The sequence below is a fragment of the Calliopsis andreniformis genome, chromosome 3 (genome assembly GCF_051401765.1).
Source record: "Calliopsis andreniformis isolate RMS-2024a chromosome 3, iyCalAndr_principal, whole genome shotgun sequence".
Lineage (NCBI taxonomy): Eukaryota > Metazoa > Arthropoda > Insecta > Hymenoptera > Andrenidae > Calliopsis > Calliopsis andreniformis.
In genome coordinates this window covers 12,850,436-12,875,052 of record NC_135064.1, presented here as the reverse complement: position 1 = coordinate 12,875,052, position 24,617 = coordinate 12,850,436, and the positions used below count along the sequence as shown (strand labels likewise).

The window sequence follows — 24,617 nt, the reverse complement described above, 5'->3', positions numbered from 1 at the left end:
GCGCTGCTGAAAGGTGCCTAGCGTCTTCGTCGTCTTTTCTTCCGCCGCGCGAACACTCCCGCCCACTTTCCATCCCCCTCGGTTGGAAACTACGCCACACGAGCGTTCGCTAACACCCCGTTATGGAAATGACGCTCGAGGCGCCGCTGCGTCGATCAAATTCTCGCGGGGAGCGCTCGTGTCCCGATCACCTCTCTCGTTTGCAGGATATAACGTCGATATTCGACCCTATTCCTGACTCTCTGAGCATGAGCAAATTACGGAGCCGCCTAAGTGAACGCCAATGCGTTCAGGTTTATGGCGATCCTACCTTCAAAGCGAAACTTCTGTTGGCGGAAAAATTGTGGGTTCTCGGGGCGTCTATCGTAGGATATGCAAATCTAGTGAGCTACTTTGAGGCCGGAAGAGCTGTGGATTATGCTGCTGAAAGGAAACACGGAGAATTGGATTGTTTTAATCTATTATATTTGAAGAATTCTAATATTCGGACCGTGTTCTGCATTGGTGTGTTACTCCACAAATAATTGACTTTATGAAATCGAGAATTATACATTTTTTCTCTAATAACATACATAATAGCAATTTTCTTACTATACTTAATATTATTATTCATTGAAATAGTCGTTTTGATATGAGAATAGTAATTTACAAATGAGATATAACTTCTAAGAAAACATCAGAAAATGTAGATAATTTTTATTGCAAAATGATGAATCATTCAATCGTATAGTTTTGCTTTGGTATGTTAATCCGCAAATAATTAGTTGTTAAAAATCCAGCGTTTTATATTCTTTACTAAACTAAGCTATTTTAACAATTTTCGTGACATAATTACTAATATTATTCAGTAAAATAATTATCTTTAAATGGAATCTGAGAAGAATAGTATAGGTGAAGACTCACTATTAAACGATGTTTGATTAGTAGACTGCGAATTTTTATACACTTATGAAAAATTTTAACGCGGAAAAGAACACAAGATCTATATAATATGAAAAACTAAAAATTATCGAAAGATCTTTTTCATATTTGAAAGGCGAAACAAATCTTTAATTAGATTACATTTCTCCAGTCCTTGCATAAACATTAACAGTCTATTTATTGCATCCTCTATATTCTACTTTTATTACTGTAATAAAAAAAAAAGTATGAAACTTTTTAATTTCCTAACTCAAAGTACTATTTACTGAAGCAAAGCCATATATCATTTTTTGAGCTTCGTGTATCAATAAATATATTTATGAATTATTACTGTTAATTACTGAAGCAAAGCCATATATCATTTTCTCAGCTTCGTGTATCAATAAATATATTTATGGATTATTATTGTTAAAAAACATTTATTTATGATATATGAGTTTCGCAAGTTCCAAAAATTAATTTACACTGGAAAATAAAAGCAAAGTAAATGCTAACGTCTGAAACGTGATTCAGGCTGCAGTATTTTATCGATGTTTCGCATGTTAATTATTGCCCATTTGTAATTTGATGTCGCTATAAATCTTGTTACGTACTACTGCCAGCCATTTATTTCCTCTATGGCTCCTTTATTGCTGAAGTAATTAAGACGAGTTTATTCCAACGAGAGGCCTTTATTGTTGCGTCTGTTATATTTAATTTAAGGGCCATAGTTAATCTGGTATGAAACGTATATCTTTAAGTTTATGGCATATTAAAATACACACAACAAATCCTCCAGTAAAATATGGTGCTGTATATTGAGAAAATTGCCTCGCGAGTAACTAGAGACGGTTTATCTCCATTCTTTTTATTCATACGTACAACATTCATGGTTAGCAATATGCATGTGACTTTATTTACTAAATTTAAAGTGAAAAAATAATTTTCATCGCGAAATGACACTGGAGAATCTAGGTATGCGATGCAATTACTTCTATGGTAGAATTGAAAATTTTTCTGCTCGAAAATGCTGACCCAAGAACCATCGATTTATCATGCTATTGGCAAATTTATTGTTTCAGTTTTATAATCTCAATCGTTGGATTGCATTGTAGCTGGCCGCTGTTGGCGCAGCGCGACTTGAATCACGAGCAGTAGAATAACTCGTTACGGGTCAGCCACAACGCAGTTAACTCTGTGTACATTGGAAGTACGCCTTTTACAGAAGAACAGGCACTCGTGCTCTGCTTCTATATAGGACACAAGTATTCATTGCAACGGTACTAAATTATAGTTAAGAGTCCACCGAAGTCAACATTCTGCCTTTGCTTTCTTTACACACCGATAATTAATATAATCAAATTATCGAACTTCCTGCCATTATCGTGTGCGAAACTACTTGCGTGAAACTATCGGAAAGAACGTCAGAGTACTAAAAGTGTTTATAATTATCAGCAAGTTCGTCGAGCGTTTTTCCAGTCCCAAGTAGAGCAAGCTCTCAAAAGTTTGGTCGTCCGAGAGACAACCCGTATAAAAGCAGCATTTTACGTGACATTAAATAAAACAGGCGCGATAAACGAAGTGAGAGGTCGTAAAAGCGCTATTTATCACCGTGAACGAAAGCGATACGACGAAAATATCGCACTCAGTGCAGCCCACTTCCGGTGACAAGAAACAATTACAGTTTAATCGGAATTTTGGATCACGGGAACGTCTGAGTTGAAATTATGACGCTGATATGGCCGAATAAATTCTGGGATATTGCTCCATTCATTAATTTCATTCTTCGGTCGTTTGGTGGTTGTTGCTCGCAAACACGGAAATAATTCGAAGAAAAGGCAAATAGGAAACGAAGAGATATGGAAGTAAAAGGGGAGAATCTCTATTTGCTTTGAATCGGAAATCTAACACTGTTAACAACTGAGAGGGCAATGCCTCTATGATTTCCAGCCTCGCCTAATGAAAAGTAAATTACTATGGTTAAAGTTTTAAATTACCAAAATTCTATGGCAATTGGAGAAGAATGATTGCCAGTATAATTTCAACAAATTATACTGAGTAGTTCTTTACTACTTCCACCCAACTCTTTTATCAACCGACGGGGAACAGCGTCTGAATTATTGAGTGCAATTTTTAAAAGTGTTTCCCCCTGAACTAAGGACCTCGAATGAACCTGAGAGGAGATTTATCCTGTTACAAGGAAATTCAGCTTACTATTTTTTTAATGGAAAAGTTAGCTTCTGAAAATAATCGATAATGTGTTCAGATTCGCGCTAATCAGGATATGATCATTTTCCACGAGTATTGCGCGAATTTTGATGTTTGTGAATACTTAATAACGCTTCGTACATACGAGTGTGGAGGGATCTAGTAAACATTTCTCCGCGAGTTTGCGCTAAGATAAGTGTAACACCTTTTCTTTTATATTCTTAGCGTAAGTCAATCAATTGATCAAAGTTCTGAATTTTCAAATATTCAAACTTCAAATTTCAAGTTTCAAATTTCAAATTTCCAAGTTTCAAGTATTCAAACTGTAACGTATTTAAATTTCAAATATTCGAAGCTTTGAATATTCAAATTTAAGAAATTTTCAATTTATTTTATTGTTTCAATTTTCGCATACTAATGTTTGGTTAAAAAATGCCTTATTAAAAAATTACCACAATAAAGTACGAAATAACAACGGACTGATTGAAAATATTTACCTACGTTATATCCATGAAAAATTGAACGTACTACGTTGCGAATTTCTCCTTCGTTTCCTTTCAGTTGTTGATAGACAAACTTTCATTTGTGGAACCGTAAATAAAGTAAAAAAGTCAATATCAACATATTCTCGATTCGAAAACCTTCGTGGTATGTTACTACTGTGATATCGTACAATTTACCAAACAATAGTAGTACTATTACCATGCATATTAAGACGATTTGAATTAGAAAACAGAGCTTGGATAAGTAAACATAAATGAGAAAAAGGTACAATTACCAAGAGAAACACCTCTAACACTTCTACATTGAACAAAAATCAGTCCACATCAGTTTCACATTTTCCTTATAATTTTTTAATAAAGCATTCTTGAACCTACGTTTATATGACACTTTTTCTCTATTTTCATTTCTATTGCATTATTACTGCAAAACGAAAGCAGATCGGACACTATGTTACAGGACATTTTGTAACCCAATTGAGATATTCCATCGACTCTTAAAATATTGAAACGTATACCTGTTACACCCTGTATATATGTATATATACCCCTTATGAAAGCATCGATGAACGATTGTTTCCTTTTTCAAACATGAAAAACATAAAGATGAAAATGTTACTAAAATATTGAAACGGTACCTTAACATGCTGGACATTCTAGAGACGTTTCGTAGAAACTTGTTTTTGATCACACCTTGAACATTTCTCACGAAGCAATGGCAGGGCAAAGAGAGAAATATCAATTTTCCCGTGTGCACTTGCTCGTGACGCGAGGTGCCACTCGTAGAATGGACGATCGAGGGTCGCAGATGCGACGCGAAATATTTCGAAAAATAATGCCCTGCCGCGTCAGTAATGATATACATTAACAACAGCATTTTTCCGTGGCCGTTACAACGCAATCGGCGTGGCACTTTGTCCTTGCTCATCCCTCGCCCGCTCGGACACGTACACATCGTTGCTCGCAATTTTATGCTGCCCCGCCGTTCTCTAGTCCCCTCCCCGAGGTTGTTACCGCCAATTCGCATTATCCAATTTTTCGTGTGTCACGTACCGCGTCCTCGATTCGGTAGGTCACTTTCTCGCTGCAATTACACACGGTCCAAACCGCCATCGCTGCGCTCTTTTCGGCGTCGATGTTTGCAGCACGCGTCGATTTTCTCTCACTGCCCCCACCTCTGACCTGTTCTCTCTCTCTTTTCATTACCCTCCACAATTCGCCACTCGACTATATACTTTTTTCTCTCCCAACGTCCCCTCTAGTTTTCTACTTTCTCTCTTTGCCTGTTTCCTAATTTTTCCTCCTCCCTCTACCATCCCTTCTCCTTTCCCTCCCCATGTTCCCTTGACGTCCCACTTCTTGTCTCTGTTCGTAAGTTGTTCTTTCGGAATTCTCTCTTCAATCGGCAGCACGTCTTTCCCACATGTGTTTCACGCCTCTTCTGGGTCCCGCTTTTCGATCCCACCCCCCTCTTTTTACTTTCTTCTCTTTATGGACATCCATTACCTCATGCCTCCTCCATATTTTCTCCCTCTCGCTGTTTCATTTCTTTTTCTCTGTAGCTTTCGAGTAGTTTTCCCCACATTTCATCGTCTTGGAACCCACCCCCTCCGACCTCGTTCCACGCCAGGTCGATTCGACAAGAAATCGCTGGTCCACCAGCAACAAATCGCTGCTAATATACACTATGAGCGTCTCTACTCCCCTTTGACCAAGTTACAAAGCTCCACCCTTGGCCATTCCACCGTAGCCCTACGACGACTCTTTTCTGTTACTGTCGTTTTTCTGCAACCCTTCCCGCTACGATTGTCCTTCTCCTGCTCAGTCCTTTGTCCGTCGTTTCTCGGTAAGCCGCGGATAAGGATGGCTAAAGGATGGAAATGAGGGGCAAGAAGGGAAGGGAGACAGGGGAAAAAGCGCGAGATAACGACGGCGTTGCGCCACAATCGCTCTGTCTATCGGGTTTCCTTTTTCCCCCGCTGTTCGCTGGTCACGTATTTACCCCGACGAAGAACGGTGAAAAGCGAAGTTTCTTTATTTCTCTTTCTGAATGAGAAACGAACTGACGCGGAGACGGAAAGGAGCGGGATCGTTTAATTAAAAGTCTAATCCCTGAAATTCCCATTAATTCGAATTACGACGGGAAGCGACTCCCCCATTTAGAAATTAACTGGAAATAAAAGTTACACGAGTAGTTATACGCGTTTAAGGGCGGACGCGCTGGATCCAGCCGCCGCTTAATTCCTAGCCAAACTTGCGCGCGGAGGTTCACCTTGTTCAGGTGAAATTTCTGTTTGCAAAAGGAGGACAAGAGCGTCGGATGCACCTTGCCTTGTGCGGTCAGTAAATTAAATAAATCCTGCGCAGCGTGTGTTACTATCTGACCGCACGCTTTGCAGGAGCGTACAAGTTTGCAGAAAAAGTTACCCGTATGGAGATGAGTGTATGCTCTGAGAGGTTACTGCGGGATAGTCACTAAAGTATTTGCACGGATAAAACCGTAAAGGATGCTCGAAGTGTGAAAGCGACTTAACGTTCCCAGAAACTCCTGCCTGTGTGCAGGAGTACGTTACAACATTTTTGAAACACTGTAAATATTTTCAACATGTATTGGTTCTCGTACTTCTGGTAGACTGTTGCAACGGCTGACATATCGTTGGCTTATACTACTTATGAAATGTAATATTAGGTTACTTCACAAGATATTGTGTCCTTGCATGAGTCAAAACGATTCTAATGAAATTTCTTTCAGCTTTGTAAGTGTTCTGTTATGATTTAAATAATTATGGTGTGTACAGCTTTCGTGATATAATATATTTCATAAAGTAATATAAGTATTTTTTAAAGCACGTTGTAGTGATTGTTGAAGAGTTCCAGAAATGAAGTTGGTAAATTAATTGGTAAATTAAAGTTACCAATGTAAGTTGTAAGTTTTTAGTTAGTCCTAATGAGTTATTGATTTTCTTGATAATGAACCAATAACGAACCGTCAAACAAAAGTAGAACTCTCTTAAAGACACGGAAACTCTTTAAAAGGCTCAACTTAAAGTAATCTCGAAGTAACTATTCAAATGCTACCGTCATTTTTTAGGACTGTGCAGTTATACGGTATGTTTCTGAAAGTTAGTGGCAAACTTTAGAGGTATGTAATACTTGTGAAAACAAGTAAAAATGTTTTAATAAACATGGGTCTAAATATCGTTAGTTTCGTAGTTCTAAAATATTTTATACTGCGATCTTTTAACAGCCAACAAATTTACTGCGTGTCTATCTACAATTTATACAGTAGGTCGTTAGGTTAGATAAAAAAAATACAATATACATTGATATTGCTCGTTCAGCAACAGTAACAACCGAAGGATATTTTCACTTTAGACTACGATTACCGTGGATGAGTTTTCTGACGAACTGATGTTCTGACGAATATGTCTGAATTATTTATCGTACGAGAAAGACAAGTTTAGACATAGTCGTTAAAACATCGTTCATCAGAAAATACATTCAGTGTAACCGCTGCATTTTAGTGTTACTGCGTTTGTGAATACGTAAGATTCTTTAGTTTCTCTTTACCTTGTGCAATAATGAAACGATTTACGAATTTGGAAATGACGGAATACATGTCGAAGCATATATTGAAATGAATGGATGTCATATCGAAAATTTTCTGCATTTGGACCCATGTTTATTAATACTTCTTTACTTATCTTGACGAGTTCTTTCTTTGTTTAGCACCAACCTTCAGGAATACCCTGTATAATTGTTATAAGCATCTCTACATCTTCCATATCATATTACAACTTTCATTAGCAGAACAATCACTTCTCAGACAGAATACTGTGACATCCTCAAATAGCAAAAGTTATTAACAAAAACTCGAAGCTCTCGTAGCGTCCACTCGATACGCCATGGGTCGCATCTGACCCCGTGTGAAAGTCACCCCCGCAGGTGGAAAATCCGCCGCAGTGGCGTATCGACTTTTTGCTGGTCCGTCGGAGAGAAGCAAGAATATCCCCTACCATTTCCAGGCTGCCGTGGCCGAGGGAGGACGAGAAAGAATCTCCTCCAAGACTTTTTCCATTTCCGTAAAGTTTTCTACTCTGACTACGACGTCTGAAAATCCGAACGGTCCACGTGCGCAACCTGCTACTTCGCCCGAACGTAACAAAAAACGATCGCTCGTTGGGGCCGAGTAGGTCGAGGGGGTGGAAAGATTAGATTCATTCCGAAGCGAAAGAGTATCCGGTCCCTGCCTCGAATTAGCCGACTTGGACTCGAACTAGGTGGGGTAAGCACCGATGGAACGGATGCAAACGCACTGTGAGATCGTCCTGAGACACTTTTCTTAAATGGCGGATTAAGCTGAGCAATTATCGCGCTCAATGAGACTTCCTAATGTAGAATATGGGTCTTCTTTTAATGCTTTCGAGGAGTACTGTTCCTGGAAGGAGATCCGATTTCATTAGGTGATAGGGAAGTAGAGAAATTCTGCAGTGTTTAACATATTGTTCATTTATACTGCTTGGATCCCAAGTATAAAAAGATTCTGTTGAATTCCTTGAATACTAACTCTAGGAGAGCCAAATTATGGGAAAATTTAATATGAGTTATAATTTCGAGAAAAAAAGAATTGAAATATTTCATTTGTGTGTCTAATAGAATTATATACAATAATTTCCTAAGATAAACTTTAATTACTCCCCATGATTTACTACACAAGCTAGTTGCAAACAAAATACTGAGTTATTTATAACATTGTGAACATCTGTTGGATTTGCTAAGGTCCAATTCTATTTGCAAATGAAACCAAATATACAAGAATATTTGTTAAAGATTATCGAATCAGTAAAAATCTCAGAGCGTATTACAAATGTAGTAGAATGACAGCTGAAGATTAATCAGTCAAACTCGTACAGTCCCACTGTGAGTATATCACTCAGCTTATCACATGATCCTCCATACCACGAGAAACGATCTTTCGAAAATAAGTTTCAGAAATACATTTTACAGTCACCAGGAAATTACTTTCAGTATACATTGAGAATATTGAACAGAGCATATGTGATCGTGGTTAATTCATCACTAACTCGCTTTGTTTGGTTTGGTTCAGGGAAAGTTATAAACTTATAGATACTATGAAAGTTCGCAAAAAGTGACAAACGGTGAATCGAAAATCAGGTTAATGTGCACTTATAACACGAGGTTGGTAAATTCTGTGTTTGACAGTAATACGGGGCACCATCAATCTCATGCCAATTTTCCCAGCATTACGTCCTGTAATAAAATAATGCTGCAATGAATTTGCAGGGTGTGAGCTACCAATTCTGCGGCCCACCAAGCGCTTTCACGTTCTGCCTTGGTTAACGATCAACCACGCGACAAACCGATAACAATGTACAAATTTCAATTAGCATTCGACAGTGTGGTCGTGTATAAACGTTACTCTAACTAGCACCATTTGCGACATCACCGTGGCACAGTAGCTTGATAGAAATCAGCTAGATTTGTAATACAAATTCTAATTTTTTAAGATAAATTTTTCCATTAAGGAAATCTGCTTTATATCTATAGACTGTTCTTTAAATTAAATTAATTTTAAGTCATTATTTCAACCAGTAGTTGAGGAGAAGATCGTTGGAATGATAGCACAGGGTGTGTTGATTATCAAATAAGTGTCTTTTGAAGGATCAGCTTTCAACGAAAACTAGGCAAGTTGCATTTATGTTTATTCAAACTCTACAGTGATACGTTGTTAAACGTATATGCTTGATCTATTCTGTGTTATATAGGATGAATCATTTAACTCTTTCACTCCAATTCACTTGTAAATTATATGCTGCATAAAAAATGTATATAAAAAAATTAACTTCATATACCTGAATAATTTTTTATTGTGTTCTCATTAAACACCCCAATGGCATGATCAAATGTTGCACATTACAGTTAAAAAACTCAAGGCAACCTTAATTTTTTGATAAAGAAGTGAAATAGCAAAAAAACTAATTATTGAACTTCATGCTGCTCTATACCAAACAACTTTCGTCTAAAACATTTCCTTATACAACACATAGTTTACAAGTTTTTAAAGAAAGAATTAATTGACTCACTATGTATGTATTTTGCCTAGTTCATCTTCCCTGGCCTATTACATCACCTAAGTAATATTACACATGACCTGAACTGATCAACTTCGGTTCGATCCAACAATCATTGACTTATACCGTAATCGGTAATTAAACGAAGGGTCAGAGACAATTTCCCTCGCAGGCTGGTAACCGAATGTGACATGTACCTAATTCATCATAAAAATTCATGATCGAAATTTACGAGGCTGGAGACTTTGAAATTTTTGGGTAACGGTTCGCTTCGAGGGACACCTCGAGGCGGGAAGGGTCACAAGAGCTCGCCAGTTTTATTGAAGGCTCGTTTATGAGCCGTTTGCTGGTCGCTCCTTTACGAGCTATCGATAAATAAGCGGCTCCCGCTGACGCAATAAAAGCGGCATGCTTGCGTTCCGTCTGTGTTGTCGTACCGAGAGAAATTAGAAGAGCGTAATTGCGAATACTCGCTGGACAGCCAAATCCCCGTCTGTCACCATCTCGCTCGTCGCGTCAATTAAATCGGGCTGTTCGTTCAAAAAGTGTCGAATTGCTTTCGATTGAGTCTCTGACGTGGTCAAAATGCAAAATAGAACTGACGAATGGTGGTTTACGCGGGATACTTTGCGGAAAATTAATCTGAAGTAATTCATTCATTTCTAAGTTATCTCGTAAAAATACTCTGAAAGTAATTCAATCTCAATGTTGCAGCGCCAAGAACTTAGGAATCATTAAGACTCTTAAAGTTGAAAGTCGTTACATTTTTACGCAGGGCTCGGGGTAAAGCTAAGAGCTCGAGAAATTGAAATTTCTGTGGAAGCTTCTCCAAGGATTGATTACTTTAAGAATTAAACGCGAAGGGAAAAGAAACGAATTTTAGCGCGGTAGGGACGGCGCCAGAGGTCGGCCGCCTTCGTCCGACTAGCGTCGGCCACGATCTACTTAGGAAGTTCGATCGAGCTCTTTAATTAGGAAAACGAATTTTCGATCAATTCGGAACAGCCAGGATCGCGACGCCGCGCGCCTGCGCCACTCGCAGGAGAGTTGTGAATTAACAAACTGTATTCAATCGTTACAGTTTGCAATTGACTACAATTTTGTTGAGTAGTGGTTCTATGAATTTCGTTCACCACCGTTACCGCTTAGTGTTAATATGATGGACTCTCTTGAAGTTTATTCAAGTCTATGATTACCATTTAAATGAAAAGGCTTCCATCAATGGTACTTTACACTAATGCCACATTCATACCTAATGGTTAAATAAATTGAATTTCAAATGATTGGAAAATGTGGAACATAGTTTGCTATCGTACCATCATGATACTCAAATAAATGAATGGCCTGCGTATTATACTGATAGGTTGTTTCAGAATTTAGGGTTGATATTCTAGATACTACCATCATCAAAATCTCATGAAAGGGCATGTTATTCACTATTACTGTCAGTAATGGTATAAACATTCATATTGTTCAATGCTGCTTCACCGATAATTAGATAGGAATAATTACACATGCAGCAACATATTACGATCCATTATTTCAGCAGAAATATCGCACCATAATTTTTATAAACGTTTTACAAGATCACTGTATATTCTACTCACTCTCCACAGCGGTTTTCATACATGTTATAAAGTAAATTAAAATGCAGAAAATGATTACAGTACAATTCCTGAATAATATAGGATTGTAAAAGCTTGCGCAAACCATGTCAAGTAGTGCAAATCTATGGAGGCGCATAGAATTAAATATCAGTTGCAATCTGAATTACGATACTGTGCGTGGAATTGTTTTTCAGTTGCAAGAGGTATATTATTCTGAATTTAATGGTCAGGCGAAACCGCATTTTGATTAATTTAGCGAAAACGAATGAGGACCAGATAATTTCTGACTGCGGAAAAACAGTATCATTAAAATATTTGGTGGAGAGAAGAAATGATGCATCTGCAATTTGTTTAATAATTTTGATGGAGTGCTTCATTATCGATCTTCCATTTAACTGATGCTTCACATCATCGCAACCACTATCTGTATTTCTACCAACATTCTCCTAAGTTTTATGCAAAATACAGAGACAGCCACTAAAAGCCTGAAGAAATTATCTATAGCATCCTTGATCCCCGAGACCATTAAGATTTGTCACGATAATCCACAGTTTCCTTTGTGTTCCAGTCAAAAACATTTCGTTAATGGTAAGTCGCAGTCATTTTCATAAAGGACTGTGCTTTTTGTCCCTTGAATATACTGCTTTGTAGAATTACCAAGGCATCTGATAAAATTCAGGAGAAGGGCAACGAGAAAAAGTATCCAGCTTTTTACGTGAGTATTTTTAGCCGTATGACGAAAGAGAAATATTTTTGTCTGTCCATAAATATTTATATTTTTGCTTCACATTCTCGTTTCTAAATAGTTCTTTAGTATTCTTCTTTAGTCCTGACAAAATAGAATATTTAACATTTAGTGCAATCGTTAACTTTTCTTAACTTTTTCTAGATATTTATTATGATCAAGCAAATGCCCTAATATTTTTTAACGGGGGTGTATATTGTTTATATCCTGTATATTGCGTAACGTAACGATGCACGTGATACATTATGATATATTATGATATATCGCTACGCAGTGTGATATATCGTGTTCATACATTCTAATAGAAGCATTTAGATTATATTTAGCAACAGCCAAGCTTCGCCTCAGCTTCCACACCACTTTTAATCCACCGTTACGGAGTAAAGACGCCATTAATTAAATTCCAAGCAACAATTTCGACGAACCCTAGTCGCGAATAATCCCGGATCACCGAGATGAGGCTCCCTCGTGTAGAGAAAAGAGTAGGAGGAAAAAAGAAGCAGAAGAACCGAGCTAGGATAAAATCTTAGAGACGTGGAAACAAGGCTGACCCTATATTAAAACACACCCCTGCCCAAAGTGGATAAACGCGCAAACAGCGGTGCACATGCACTCTGCCTAATAGGAGATATCATACTAAACCTGCCGCTGCCAATTACGGGAGCATAATGAGATCGGAAATGCCCCCGTCAATTATTAACCCCATTTCCTCCGTCAGCGCCCTTGCGTTCCGTCCCCGAGGGTTCTCGAGACGTCTCGGCTCACGGAACCATCCCTTAGACCATTCCCCGCCCTCGTCTACACGCTGATTAAATTAAATCACGCTTATAGCTCGGCATCTAGCGGCATCTAGCGGCGTCCTTTAATCGAATCCACTGTCGTTAATACGCCGAGGAAACTTCGTAACGAATTAAGAAACTGAAACAGCTCCGATAGGCTGATAGGTATCAGGGATGCTGCGTTCCTGCCTGAGGATGCTGCTGCAACTGCTTGAATAACTGCTAGACCCGTAATAGATAAATGACTTTGTGTCAACTTTGTTATTCCATTGGTTCGTAATGATAGGGGTGAACTGAAACGGAAGTAGCATGAAAATTATACTGGAGAAAGAGAACGACATGAAAGCACTGGATATTGAATACGTAAGTTTGTATTTTACACTCGAATATGGGAGGAAAATTTTTATATTATCCATAATATTAGATTACCAAGTTTACTTAGATTTATGAACATTTAGCTGGTATTGCGAGGTCGTAGCGTTTTTCCTGGAATGTTACGTATTTATATATTTATACTTGAAATGTAATAGCAGGTAGTAAAATATAATTTACGTAATGAGTGGTAGGAAAATATTCATTTCAGTAATACTTTCGTAAATATGTTAGGAAAACCATGCTTCTTATTCTTGAGTCATTAGGAACTGGGTCTTGACGTTACAAATATTACGCATGGATTAAAACCAACTTCCAAAAATAAGATTCCCTTCTGATCGGGCACCATAGTTACTCCTTTAATTTTTCCACGTCGAAACAACATTAATGGTAAAATTAATAGTGCTTAAAAGAAATGCAATATTATACTCCGCATGTTGCTCATTTTAACAATTCACCGACGCGTACTTTTCTCTCGGCTGTGTGCACGCGACGAGAAACGAGAGGAAGCGAAGGGAAGTAAAGCGGAGCCGTGGGTGTAATAAACGTAAAAAAGTGCCAACACGTACGAGAGGTAGAAATGAGAGCACCCAAGGATTTAAAACAAAATGCACCGTCATCAGACGACCACCTTTAGTCGTGATATCCGCTCGCAAAGGAGATGAAAGCTCCTCTGGGCTGTGGCTGCGTTAGATCTCCGTATTTTCAATCTTGGAAATGAAATGAAACCGATGAACACGAAAAACTGGTACTTTCCCCTGCTCGGGCAAGGAAGAGATTGGTAAAAGAATTCAATATGAGAACTAAGAACGAGGTTGTCACGACGAGCAACTTTACTTTTTAATGATTCGTTCGTCGAAAAATCCTCAATCTCGCCCTTTCGATAGATCGATTATTTTCCTCGACTGTGATTTCTGAGAGCATCATTATCCTGCCGCAGTTTATGCTCTCCTTCCTGGGGCCATAGAGAAGCATTGGGTGATCCTCGGGACTTTCGGCTGCTCGTTACGATTAACGGGCACAGGAATATTCGAAGAACTACTCAAAGACGGAGACGAGAGACTTTCATTCGAAGTTCGTTAAGATCCTCTCGAAATCTTTTTCGAACGAGCTCTTCGATCCCCTTCCGATGGGAGACGCTGTTTTTCTCGCTGAGACGAATATATCTTCAGACTAGTCGGTGAAAAAGTGCAGAATGCTGGATCGGAAATATAGGGAGCGTGGTGATCTTCATCCCTTGTGAGTTATGCACTCTCCCCTCGTTTTACATGCTGGCCATCGTGATAAATAATTCAGTCGAGAAACGTAACGTGCTTTTTCGATGGCACCGAAAAGGAATTGAATTTAAAACACTGGGGATTATAAAAATTGTCATAGCTGGTTCAAGCGATGGTCAGGGGGATAAATTGAAATTTTCGAATCGCGTCAGGTTCGAATTAAATGGAAAATTTTTATGCGGATAGTTCAAATATAAGTTGCAAATTTGTCATAGAGGTTTATGTAAGTTACTATCATTCTTTAATATAATTTTTAAGTTAATGCAACGCTCTCGGAGTTTATGTATACCATAATAACTTTTGTAGCTTCTTATATAAATCTGCAGTGTAAAAGAATATTCCAAAACTTTCTGTTAATATTTTGAGACGATAGCTTGCAATACTCAGCATTTATAATTCTCTGTCAAATCAAAAGATTAAAGGAAAAGGTTCTGGCAGCATTCCCAAGCACATTTGCTCAAGCTTACGCGTTATGGCTTTTACCAGTCAACGCGCATAAAATCCATTTTTAACGTTTTCTCTACCTCTTGGAACTTTATTGCTCTCTTAAGGTTGCAACAGCGTTTGTGTACCAAATGGAGCACGCAATCATAACAAAATTTTCCTTCAGTTCTCATGATCAAAAAAGGAATAATTTTGTACACAACAAACACGTGTACCTTTTCCTTGCGAATAGTTCTAAGAGATGAAATGTTTTAGAAATAGCGCATCGAAGAAATACGATATGCAAACCTTTTGTCACAGTCGTCTTTGCAACGTGCAAACAGAGAAATGAGAGTGTACAGTGCACCAGTAATCGCGCTTGGTCTTTTCGCATTTCCAATGACTCTTCTGCGCTCGCAGCTGCTACTATGCGATAAGAGAATTTCACAATATCGAGTTACGAGCGTGTGCAAAGTCGTTACATCGGGGTCGAGTGCCCTTCGAGAGCCCTTTATTCCGCACGAGCACTGGCAGGAGCAGCCACCTTTCGAGACGTCCCAGCCTCTTCTATCTGCACCCTCCTTGTGATTCGGTTCTTCGAAAAACCGAGAGCTCTTGAAGCGAATCGGTTCACGATAACGCTGCCCGTTTTGTTTCCTTCTGCTGTGTGATTCGAGCGCGTTGGTACGCTGCTCACGAATAACAAGTTGAATACGATATCTATTAGTTTTTCGATGGAGGAACAAATTTCCACGCCTTGCGTGGGATTGTTTAAGAGAACTTTCATCGCGAACTATGAATGATGAATATTTAAAAGCTAGGGTTAAACCCTTTTAAATAATAAAACCCTGGGTTAAAAACCCAGTTGCTGATTAGAATCCAATTCCTGATCAGTTTAGTATTTAAATATATACATGAAATTTATTTTCATAAAAATTTGTTTCCAAAAATTAGTCAATAAGTGTTATCCATTTTGATATTTATACCTGAAAGTTAATAGCTGGTAGTAAGATGTAATTTAAGTAATGAGCTATTGCTGTCTTTATCTGTTTTACTTCAAGAACTAAATTATGATTTAATCATTTTTTCTCAATTTTTCCAATAACACATTGAAGGTGACACATGGATTTATATGAATAAAAAGCAATCTTTTCGAATTCGTTAATTATTTCGCGAATATGTGTGGAAACCCATCTTTCTAGTAGTAAGTTCTAAAAAATCTAATTTATTACGTATTACGCGTTGGATTTAGTCACAGTTTAAAATATGTTATAAATTGAAATTTTTTAGACTTCGACTTTAATCACCTTCATAATTAGTGATACGGGTGACTTTTTTATCGACTATAAAACAGTGTTTCCAATTATGTATACAGTATAACAGATATCATTTAAAAGAATAGATTTGTAAGTAAAATTAAAAGTTGTAAGAACAAATATTTTATTCAGGGTAAATCTCCTTTCTTTATAGATTATTAATATGGTAGGTATAAAAGGCTTATTGACACATTTGATTTTGAAAACCGTCAGATGTTTCTGCTGATCCTTACGGAGGCTTTTTCTTCATAGTTTTTAAATAAATAAGACAATTTGTTAGTAACTCTCATATTGATTCTGTACTACAAAATACCAGTTATTTTACAATTGGGATTATAGGTTCATGGAATAGAATAAAGGTAGAAATTATTTTATAGAGTGTTTGAAAAATCGTTTTGCTCGATACAAGTGTATGCAAGTTTTAAACAAACGTATTGAAAAAGAAAAATAATAACAAAAGCATTTTTTGTCCAATCTAAACTATATTGATTTACCCTCATACTACAATTCTGCAATATAGCTCTCTCACTCGTTTTCAGTGTTTGTTGTCGGTACCATATTTACAGGATTTTTCTTTTTTAATTTACACCCCAACCAGTTTCCATAAGAATTCTAACGAATAGCGAATCCTGCTATAGATTCTTTAAAAAATTGGTTAAGATACCACTTCGATGTAATTTATTCTTTCTAGGAAAGATAGCCTACCAGGTTGTACGTACGGACACTTTGTAACGTACAGGGCTTTCAAGGACCATGGCAGGAAGTATAACGAACAGTAATTCAACGTTTATTTGTGAGGCTGGCCTTTAACTACCTAGCCGCTGTACAACCAGATTTAACCACCGTGCCAACCGTGCTCTTCACTTCCGTGGTAGCTGTGTCTCTGAAATGGACCTGCTGCTGCTCTTAATCAACTTACAAGAATTGGATTTTGCCGAGTTTTCCTTAGAGCACTAATTTCGCTGTATCGCACTTTAGGAAAAGGTATGATTCGAGTGTGCACTCTAACACAGCACTAAACTCCTGACCCCTTTCAATAACCTCTTCCCATCGTACTTTGAATTTGCTTTGCACTTCAACAACTCTTTCAACGACTTTCACCACATGCACAATCGCTCCAACGCATCCCACTAGAAGGCTTCTCTTTATCACCCCTCAATCGGCGCACTCCCTTCCCTTGTAACTTGATTTCTCGTTCAAGCGAAAACGATTCGATAACGCACCACGTCGGCCCGTTCCGATAAGACGGTTAGAATGTATCCATGCTGTGTCTCGAGATCAGTGTTCGCACGAACACTTTCACGCCTGTTTGAATATGCAACTTTAGATTCCACAACCTCATCCTTGTTACACCTGCCCCTTAGCTCGTCGCGGTTGCAACTTACCCCTTGTGGGCTCATCAACGTCGCGACGCCTAGCGTTAAGCACTGTCTCTACTTTTAACTCGTATGTTCTTCTCGCTGCCACTATTGGTGTTACCTTCATTTTTTACGCAAATTACAAGCGTGCAATTCTGTTATTTCCTTGTTCTCTCATTTAGCTGTTCTTTGTTTTCAAAGTAGATACGTGTGTACCGAAAACTGAAACCTAGTTCTTTTAATTTTAAGGTTTCTTATGTTTCAGAAGCCATGTAAAAGCTTCTTTACTGTTATTTAAATCTGGCTTTTATACGTTTCGTTGAAATGAAAAATATGAAAATTAAATTCTTCATGTGTATAAAAAGAGATAAAGTTCGACCACTTAAAAGCATTTACAATCCTCATTTATATTATGAACGTAATTTAATATTGATAATTTAAACATGTTTTGTACTACTAAATGAAAGCTCTACCTTTAACAATAAAGAAACTCTTAAATCGTTTCTTAAACGTATCAGAGTGATATTTTCAAAGATTCCACTTGGGACTGAAAGTTCAATAGTTCTAAGTAGTATCGATCTTCAAAGAGTCAGACAGCGATACAATTCTCTGGATTTGCGCTGTAACACATTTCTACGTCTTTATTAAGAAAAATATAAACGTGAAGCCTTTTTCTATATTGCTTTCTGTATTGACAATTTCTCAAATTTGAATACGGTAGCCCAGTAAAAATTTTTGCAAAGCAAAATAGGACAGACCTCGTTTTCGATCTGCCTTTTTTCGTGCAACAAGCGTTCGACGGTCATTAGTCGAATTTGTAAAACATTTGCATCACGGTGGACGAGCGAAGAGCGTAACGAATGGGGCTGCGAGCGCCTGGAGTGCATTAGCTGCCACAAAAATATGCAATTTTACGGCGCACAGTTTCACGATATTCCCTGCGTATGATTCATTATAGCGTACGGCCGTATTTGGCTCGCACTCGAGAACACGTCGTTCGTAATGCAAACCAGATCCGCTTGCCAGAGTATTCAATTCATGAATCGTAAGATTACAACGCAGTAGTGATACAAATTTTTTTAAATAATCTTAACGATTTAATAGCACGAACCGAACAGAAATATAAACGTCCTCGAATAAGTGGTATTGCAAGTTTAATGAGACAAATCTCACTGACGAGATTCTGAAAGGGACACGTACAAAAACTCGAACGAGTGCTGGCAAATTTCGCGCTGAATGATACATTCTCGTTTCTATTCTTTACTTTGCACTAGGTATTATTTTTACAGCCGTCAATGTTCTGCATTTTATATCAGTTATTTTTGTTCCCCAGAGCGTTAGCTTTACTCCTGCCTTTTTAATAAACCACGGCTTAATCATTTGTCAGTTCCGAAATGCATCCCAAAAATTTTAGAACATCTACATTCTGTAAACATTAGCTCGACAAAAAATATGTAGTATGTATTCAAATCCTTTCTCATTTCACTTTTTTGGGTATCAGTTTCTTTTTTGTATATAAAACATTGTTTCAGCGATTACTGAGTGTGATACACCACCTATGTCAAATAAAATATTTTATATTTTTGATAATTTAATTCTTAATGTTCTCAAAAACAGCACTAGAGATTAATTTATGCTAATAAATTGGTTTTGCTGAGATGTAGCAATCTAGAGTATTGTGGAGGGTCAATTGACACTGAATAAAGGCAAACGAATTTGTAATAGTAAAATTAGCAAAGAGGTTAAATCTTATCTTATCTTAGCTAATGCTGAAAGAAATTGAAAAAATATATAAATAAACGTTATTTCTGTAAATTATGTATTTTTTCAAAGACTTCTAATTTTCGTATAGGTATTGTTAAATAGAGGCACACGTTTTGTAACCCTAGTAATCCAGTATGAATGTTGCTGCACCAGGAAATAGCATGGCTTTCGTTTTAATAATGACATCGTGTCTTAAAATGAACCCATGTCAATATAATACTGAAAGATGACTAAATATACGAGTTCTGGAAGAAGGATTTACAATTCATACGTCAAGAATCCGAACATCGCAACGAAGCTTGATTTCATATTCGACTGAGACTTCTCAAAAGACAAGACACATCCCACGTCAACCTTAATGAAATGGTTTCCTTTGCCATTCAAGTTTCGCTAGCATTCTTCGCAGAAGGGCTGTGACGTGTGTGCAGATATTACATTCTTCTTTTATTCCGCGACGCAACCTGTCTCTCGAGGTATTTAAATATTTATCGCTGTCGACCTCTCGATGTAGCGTGCGCACACAAGTGACCTGGTCAGAGAAAAATCTAACAAACGACACTCGAAGCGCACGAAAGCGGGTTCAATTTTTCATCGTCCAGAAATCAAATTCAGAAAACTCTGCGCTTGTATGCGATAGTAATTACGTCAACGAATTGATTTTCTCAATCGAATTGATTTTCTGCAATCTCCGCGAGAATGAGCATATGTATCAGTCTGATCCTCGAAAATGAACACCCGAATAGTTCCATTCCAAAACCAATTAAATCCTCTGGGCGTTACGGTTGATGATTCTGGGGAGGGGTTGGGGGTTAAGGGACAATTTTTCCGTGGACGCGGTAGAATCGGCAACAATGTCGACACGACTCGGTGGGCCTCACGCGACGTTGAATCCTGATGGACTAATTCCCGAAATGGGAGGCGCGATTACGCGAGTAAAGCCACGTAATAGCGCGAGCAACGCGTTTGCGAAATCGAGCGCATCTTTCCACTCGGTACGCTGGTCGATTTACTGCTACTTCGTGTTTCCATTTTCTCAAGGCTAATTGTAAGATGCCAACACAATAAGGGAAATTAATACATCCATATGCACCAACGTAACAAGGGAAATTAATACATTGATATGCACAACAGGGGAAACTACTCTCCTTTGCATTTTATACTACACGATGGTTTCCAATACGAGACTGATAACACTGCAACGACGTGTATTAGTTGGCATTATTAGTTGATTGGTCAGAAAATATTGTTCGAAGTGGGAGACTGTTGCTTGCTTTGGAACGGGTTAAGAAAATGTACTTTATTAAATGAATTGTATGTTTGTTTTAGTAAAGTTGACGTAGAAAAAGTTTAGGAGTATATTATGTTAGAGTCACATTAGGAAGGAGTGAATTACGATGATATGACAGTGTGTGATAAATTATACTTTTATACTACGTAGGTAGAATAGTTGAGCTCTTATTAAGAAAGGAATTTATTGAACATTTTTCGATCTCTAAGTCCTCTATATATGAATCTCTAATGAGATGTAACTGTAAATTTTTATTTAATTTCTTTATAACATTTCATAAGTGGTGATTATATATTACGAGAGTAATAGAATTTTAAGAACAGAGCAAGTCAGTAGACAGTTAATTTTTATTATTATTAAATATACGTATGATTACTGTCTAGTCTACAGTGTCTGACTAATGATGACTTTGTATCACTTAGAGCGAATAAATCGTGATTAACGAAATAACTCATATTCTGCTTCCTAAAATTTCATATATACAGGGTACTCAGAACTTTCATTTCTGCTGAATGTAGTTACTATTAATCCTTAATTTTAAATTCCTTACTCCGCTTTTGAAATCTATTTTCAAATTATTTTATGAAGATATTTATGTAATCTTATAACATCTATTTCGCGTATTATCAAATATTATTTAAATTCGATAAACTGAAGCTGTTTAGCTAGAGTTAATGGTAGGCAAAGTATACAAGAAAGTACGCAAGCATTTAAAGATTAAGTAAATCAAACTGGTGATTACATAAAACGTTTAAGCAATTGCGAATGAACACGGCCTTACGATCTGCGGAAACGAAACTGCATAAAAGTTGAGTGGGAGAAATGAAATTTGCGTAACAGCGCTTCAATCATTTTCTACCTTCTATCGTCGTCATTCGTGGACGAAGAGAAACGCGGCGCGAAGAATCCCAGGAAAACGTTGGGCAACTTTTCCACATCGGATTACCGACGTTGCGAAATGGAATAACTTTTTCCCCCTCGTTGTTAAGCCGTTATCGTTCGTCTCTTTTATCGCGGAGTATTTTAAATTACGGTCTTCGCATCGACCGTAAAACTACAGTCTGCCAACAGAGAGGGGAAGGGTTGGGGTCAAGAGAGGAGGGTTGCAGTCCTCTCGTTGGGGCTCCTGTAATTTCGATGAAAAAAGAACTGCCCTGGGTAAAAAGTTGCAACAAACTTCGGAGTTTCCATTAAACCGCATCGCCAGGACGAACGTATGATCAGGATATGAAAGAGAAACGAAGAACGCGACGGTAAACAGTGACAGAAGGAAGGGAATTATAACCTCCTATGTCATTAGTTTTGCTCAAAATTTCAACGAAGTCTTTAACTCTTGAAGAAATATATTAATCTGCAGTGATTTTTTATTATAGATTCACAAATCATACTCAGCGAACTTAATTCAAAGGACACTGTTTTCTGAGTTTCTAATTATGTGCCATGTTCGCAGGAAATGTGTCTGATTAGGGACTTATTCTACTGACAATGCGTATCAATCGCAGAAGGTGCAGTAATGTCAGTAGAATAAGTCAGACATATGTGTGCCATACGCACTTTAGTTTTGTTTATAACAATGAATTACTCAGCAAAATAATCCCAAATGCAATTCTGGTATTCTTGATTTTCATCTTATTTTAAGGTGTAGAGTAACCCTTTAAAATTTCTGTCACCTATCGTTAAATATCATATACAATGATGATGTGAAAACAAAAATAATAGAGTAACATAGCAATGGCAATGGCTAAAAATATTTTGTGACCACCTGATGGGAGTCTTCCCATATTACCTGAATTACACGATCAGTTTAAAAAATCACGTTTTTACAGCCGCGCAATCATCGCCCACGATTTAGACCACATCGAGAAGCACTTTGAAGCAAAAACAAGCAATAAGAAATTACGAGTAGATCGAGCTCTTACCTTTGTGCGGTATTAGCGGCCAGGGATGTAACGGGGAGCCGGCAACCAGCCAGACACATGCCAGTAACACTCCTAACATTTTCACCCCCATCCACTTTGGACAGACGGAAACTTCCCTGCTTGTCCTCTCTCCTCCTCTTCCTCCTCCTCAGCTTTCCTGTTCACGTAGCAGTCTGTTGTTCCCTTCTTCCTCTCATGAATCCCTCTGTCCTTCCGTTTTCCTCTCACTCGCTTCCACCCCCTACCCCTTGTGCTACAGGGTCTCTTTACCCCCCTATTTTCCTATTTCTTCCGTTCCTCTCTTCTGTCCTCTTTTCTCTCAACGATCTCTCGCCTCTTTCCAGCCCGTTCAAACTGTCGTGTAACCAACCCCTTCCGAGGGGGTGAACACCGCTGACCGAGCCAGACACGGACGTAACAACTCACGAGCGTGGCCCGTACGTCTGGTCCACGTTATCAAACTGGAATCATAGTCCCAACAACTGCAACCCCTTGTTCGTTCGTGTTTCAGGGGTGAGGTTACGCGAAAAATGCGCGCCAGCTGTTCTCGTGACGGCTTTCAAGCTGCACGCATGCAGCATGGATATATTTAACCATTATTACGCTCAAAGTAGGAAGCAGAGGTTCGGTCAACAGTAAACCATCTTTGTGCTCTCGTAGGCTTTGTCGAATCAAAGCTCCGCCTGACCAAAGAACGACTTTTACTACTTTCTCCGACGATGCTTCCAATTGGAAGGGTTTGACTCTCTCCAAAAGCTCGAGCTTGCTTTTGATCCTAGACTGTAACTCTTTGAATAGAGAGCTACCTTTATGAACCATGGAGTTTTGGGGTTACATAGCTGGCACCACAGCCGAGCTTATAGGGAGGCTGTCGTATTGGAAATGAATTCCTCTTCAAAATATCGGTGACTGGAAACAATAGAACGTACCAGGCAACTTCTGGGAGTCTCTCCCCTGGGATAAATTCGCGAACTGATCTTTCAGACATCACGGTCGAATCTTGAGGATTAATGTTGAGTGTATAGGTTAAGCGGTATGAACATTAATACCTTTTCTAACCATTGCTCCGCGAATTAGTATTCATCAATACATCTCACTGGACTGAGGAAACTCCTCAGTCAAAGAGTATTCACTGTCGGGTACATACTTTCTTCGTTTCAAGACACTAAATAGCAAGGAAGTCTGACAAAATTCCGGTATTACTACTACATCGTACTGTTCCCTTCTCGGATGCAAATCTTCAATAACCATAGATCTCAGAAGCAAGATATTCCTTAACTGATACATTCCCAGGTTCTCACAATCCTTTCCTACCACTTCCCCGAAACTTTGTTTCAAGACACGTCCATTTACAAAGACATTTTCCAGGCTCTCTTCACCGTAGGATTCGTTTCGACACGATTCCTCCGAGGTGTGTCTATAGTTCAGCAGAAACTACCTTCCACGGTTTTCACTGGAGAGGTCTAGGACGAGTTACGGAGGCTCGAATCGATATCAACCCCTGTTTCCAGCGCGACGACGGAAGAACACGTGTAAGAACTTGTTGCAGGTCTAGGACACTTATTAAACTTTCCTTAGCCTCCGGCCACCGTGGAATTGTGCGAGATCGCGTTTCCTTTCGCGCCAGGTCGACGTAAACCCCCTCTCGTCGGCTTAGAGAGCTAGAGAGGGACGTCAGGCTAGCCGCGCGTCGTGCGACGTTGCTGAACTCATCCTTCTTCGCTTCTTCCCCCCGTCCAAGTGGATCTCTGGCTCTAATGAAATACTTGGCGTGGTTGACTGCCTATTATAGCAGCGTCCACCATTCAAAGGAGCCAACGACGATCGGACCTCGAGGCGGCGAGGAATTTTTGCGGCTGTCTCCTGGGCTGCATGCCTGGAAAATCATACGAAAGGACACTTTATATAACGAGCACAAAGTAGCTAGGAAAAGCGTGAAAATCGAGTGGGAAATTTTGTAACATCTCGACGGTATATAGTTTGGAAATCTATGCGCGGTGCGTGCCAGTGAGCGATTGGGTACTTCAATTACGACAGCAAATTATTTACAACTTTGACGAGAATCGTGT

At 38.5% G+C, this 24,617-nt stretch overlaps 1 protein-coding gene across 1 annotated transcript in view; it reads right to left on the bottom strand.

Annotated features, from left to right (window-relative positions):
• LOC143189083 (disintegrin and metalloproteinase domain-containing protein 10) overlaps nucleotides 1-22,774 on the bottom strand; it is a 173,091-nt gene extending 150,317 nt beyond the window's left edge. The window contains exon 1 of the mRNA XM_076393728.1: nucleotides 22,549-22,774. Coding sequence (XP_076249843.1) covers nucleotides 22,549-22,639 — 91 coding nt within the window. The 5' untranslated portion in view covers nucleotides 22,640-22,774. The remainder of the gene's footprint in view (nucleotides 1-22,548) is intronic.
• Nucleotides 22,775-24,617: the final 1,843 nt, after the last annotated feature.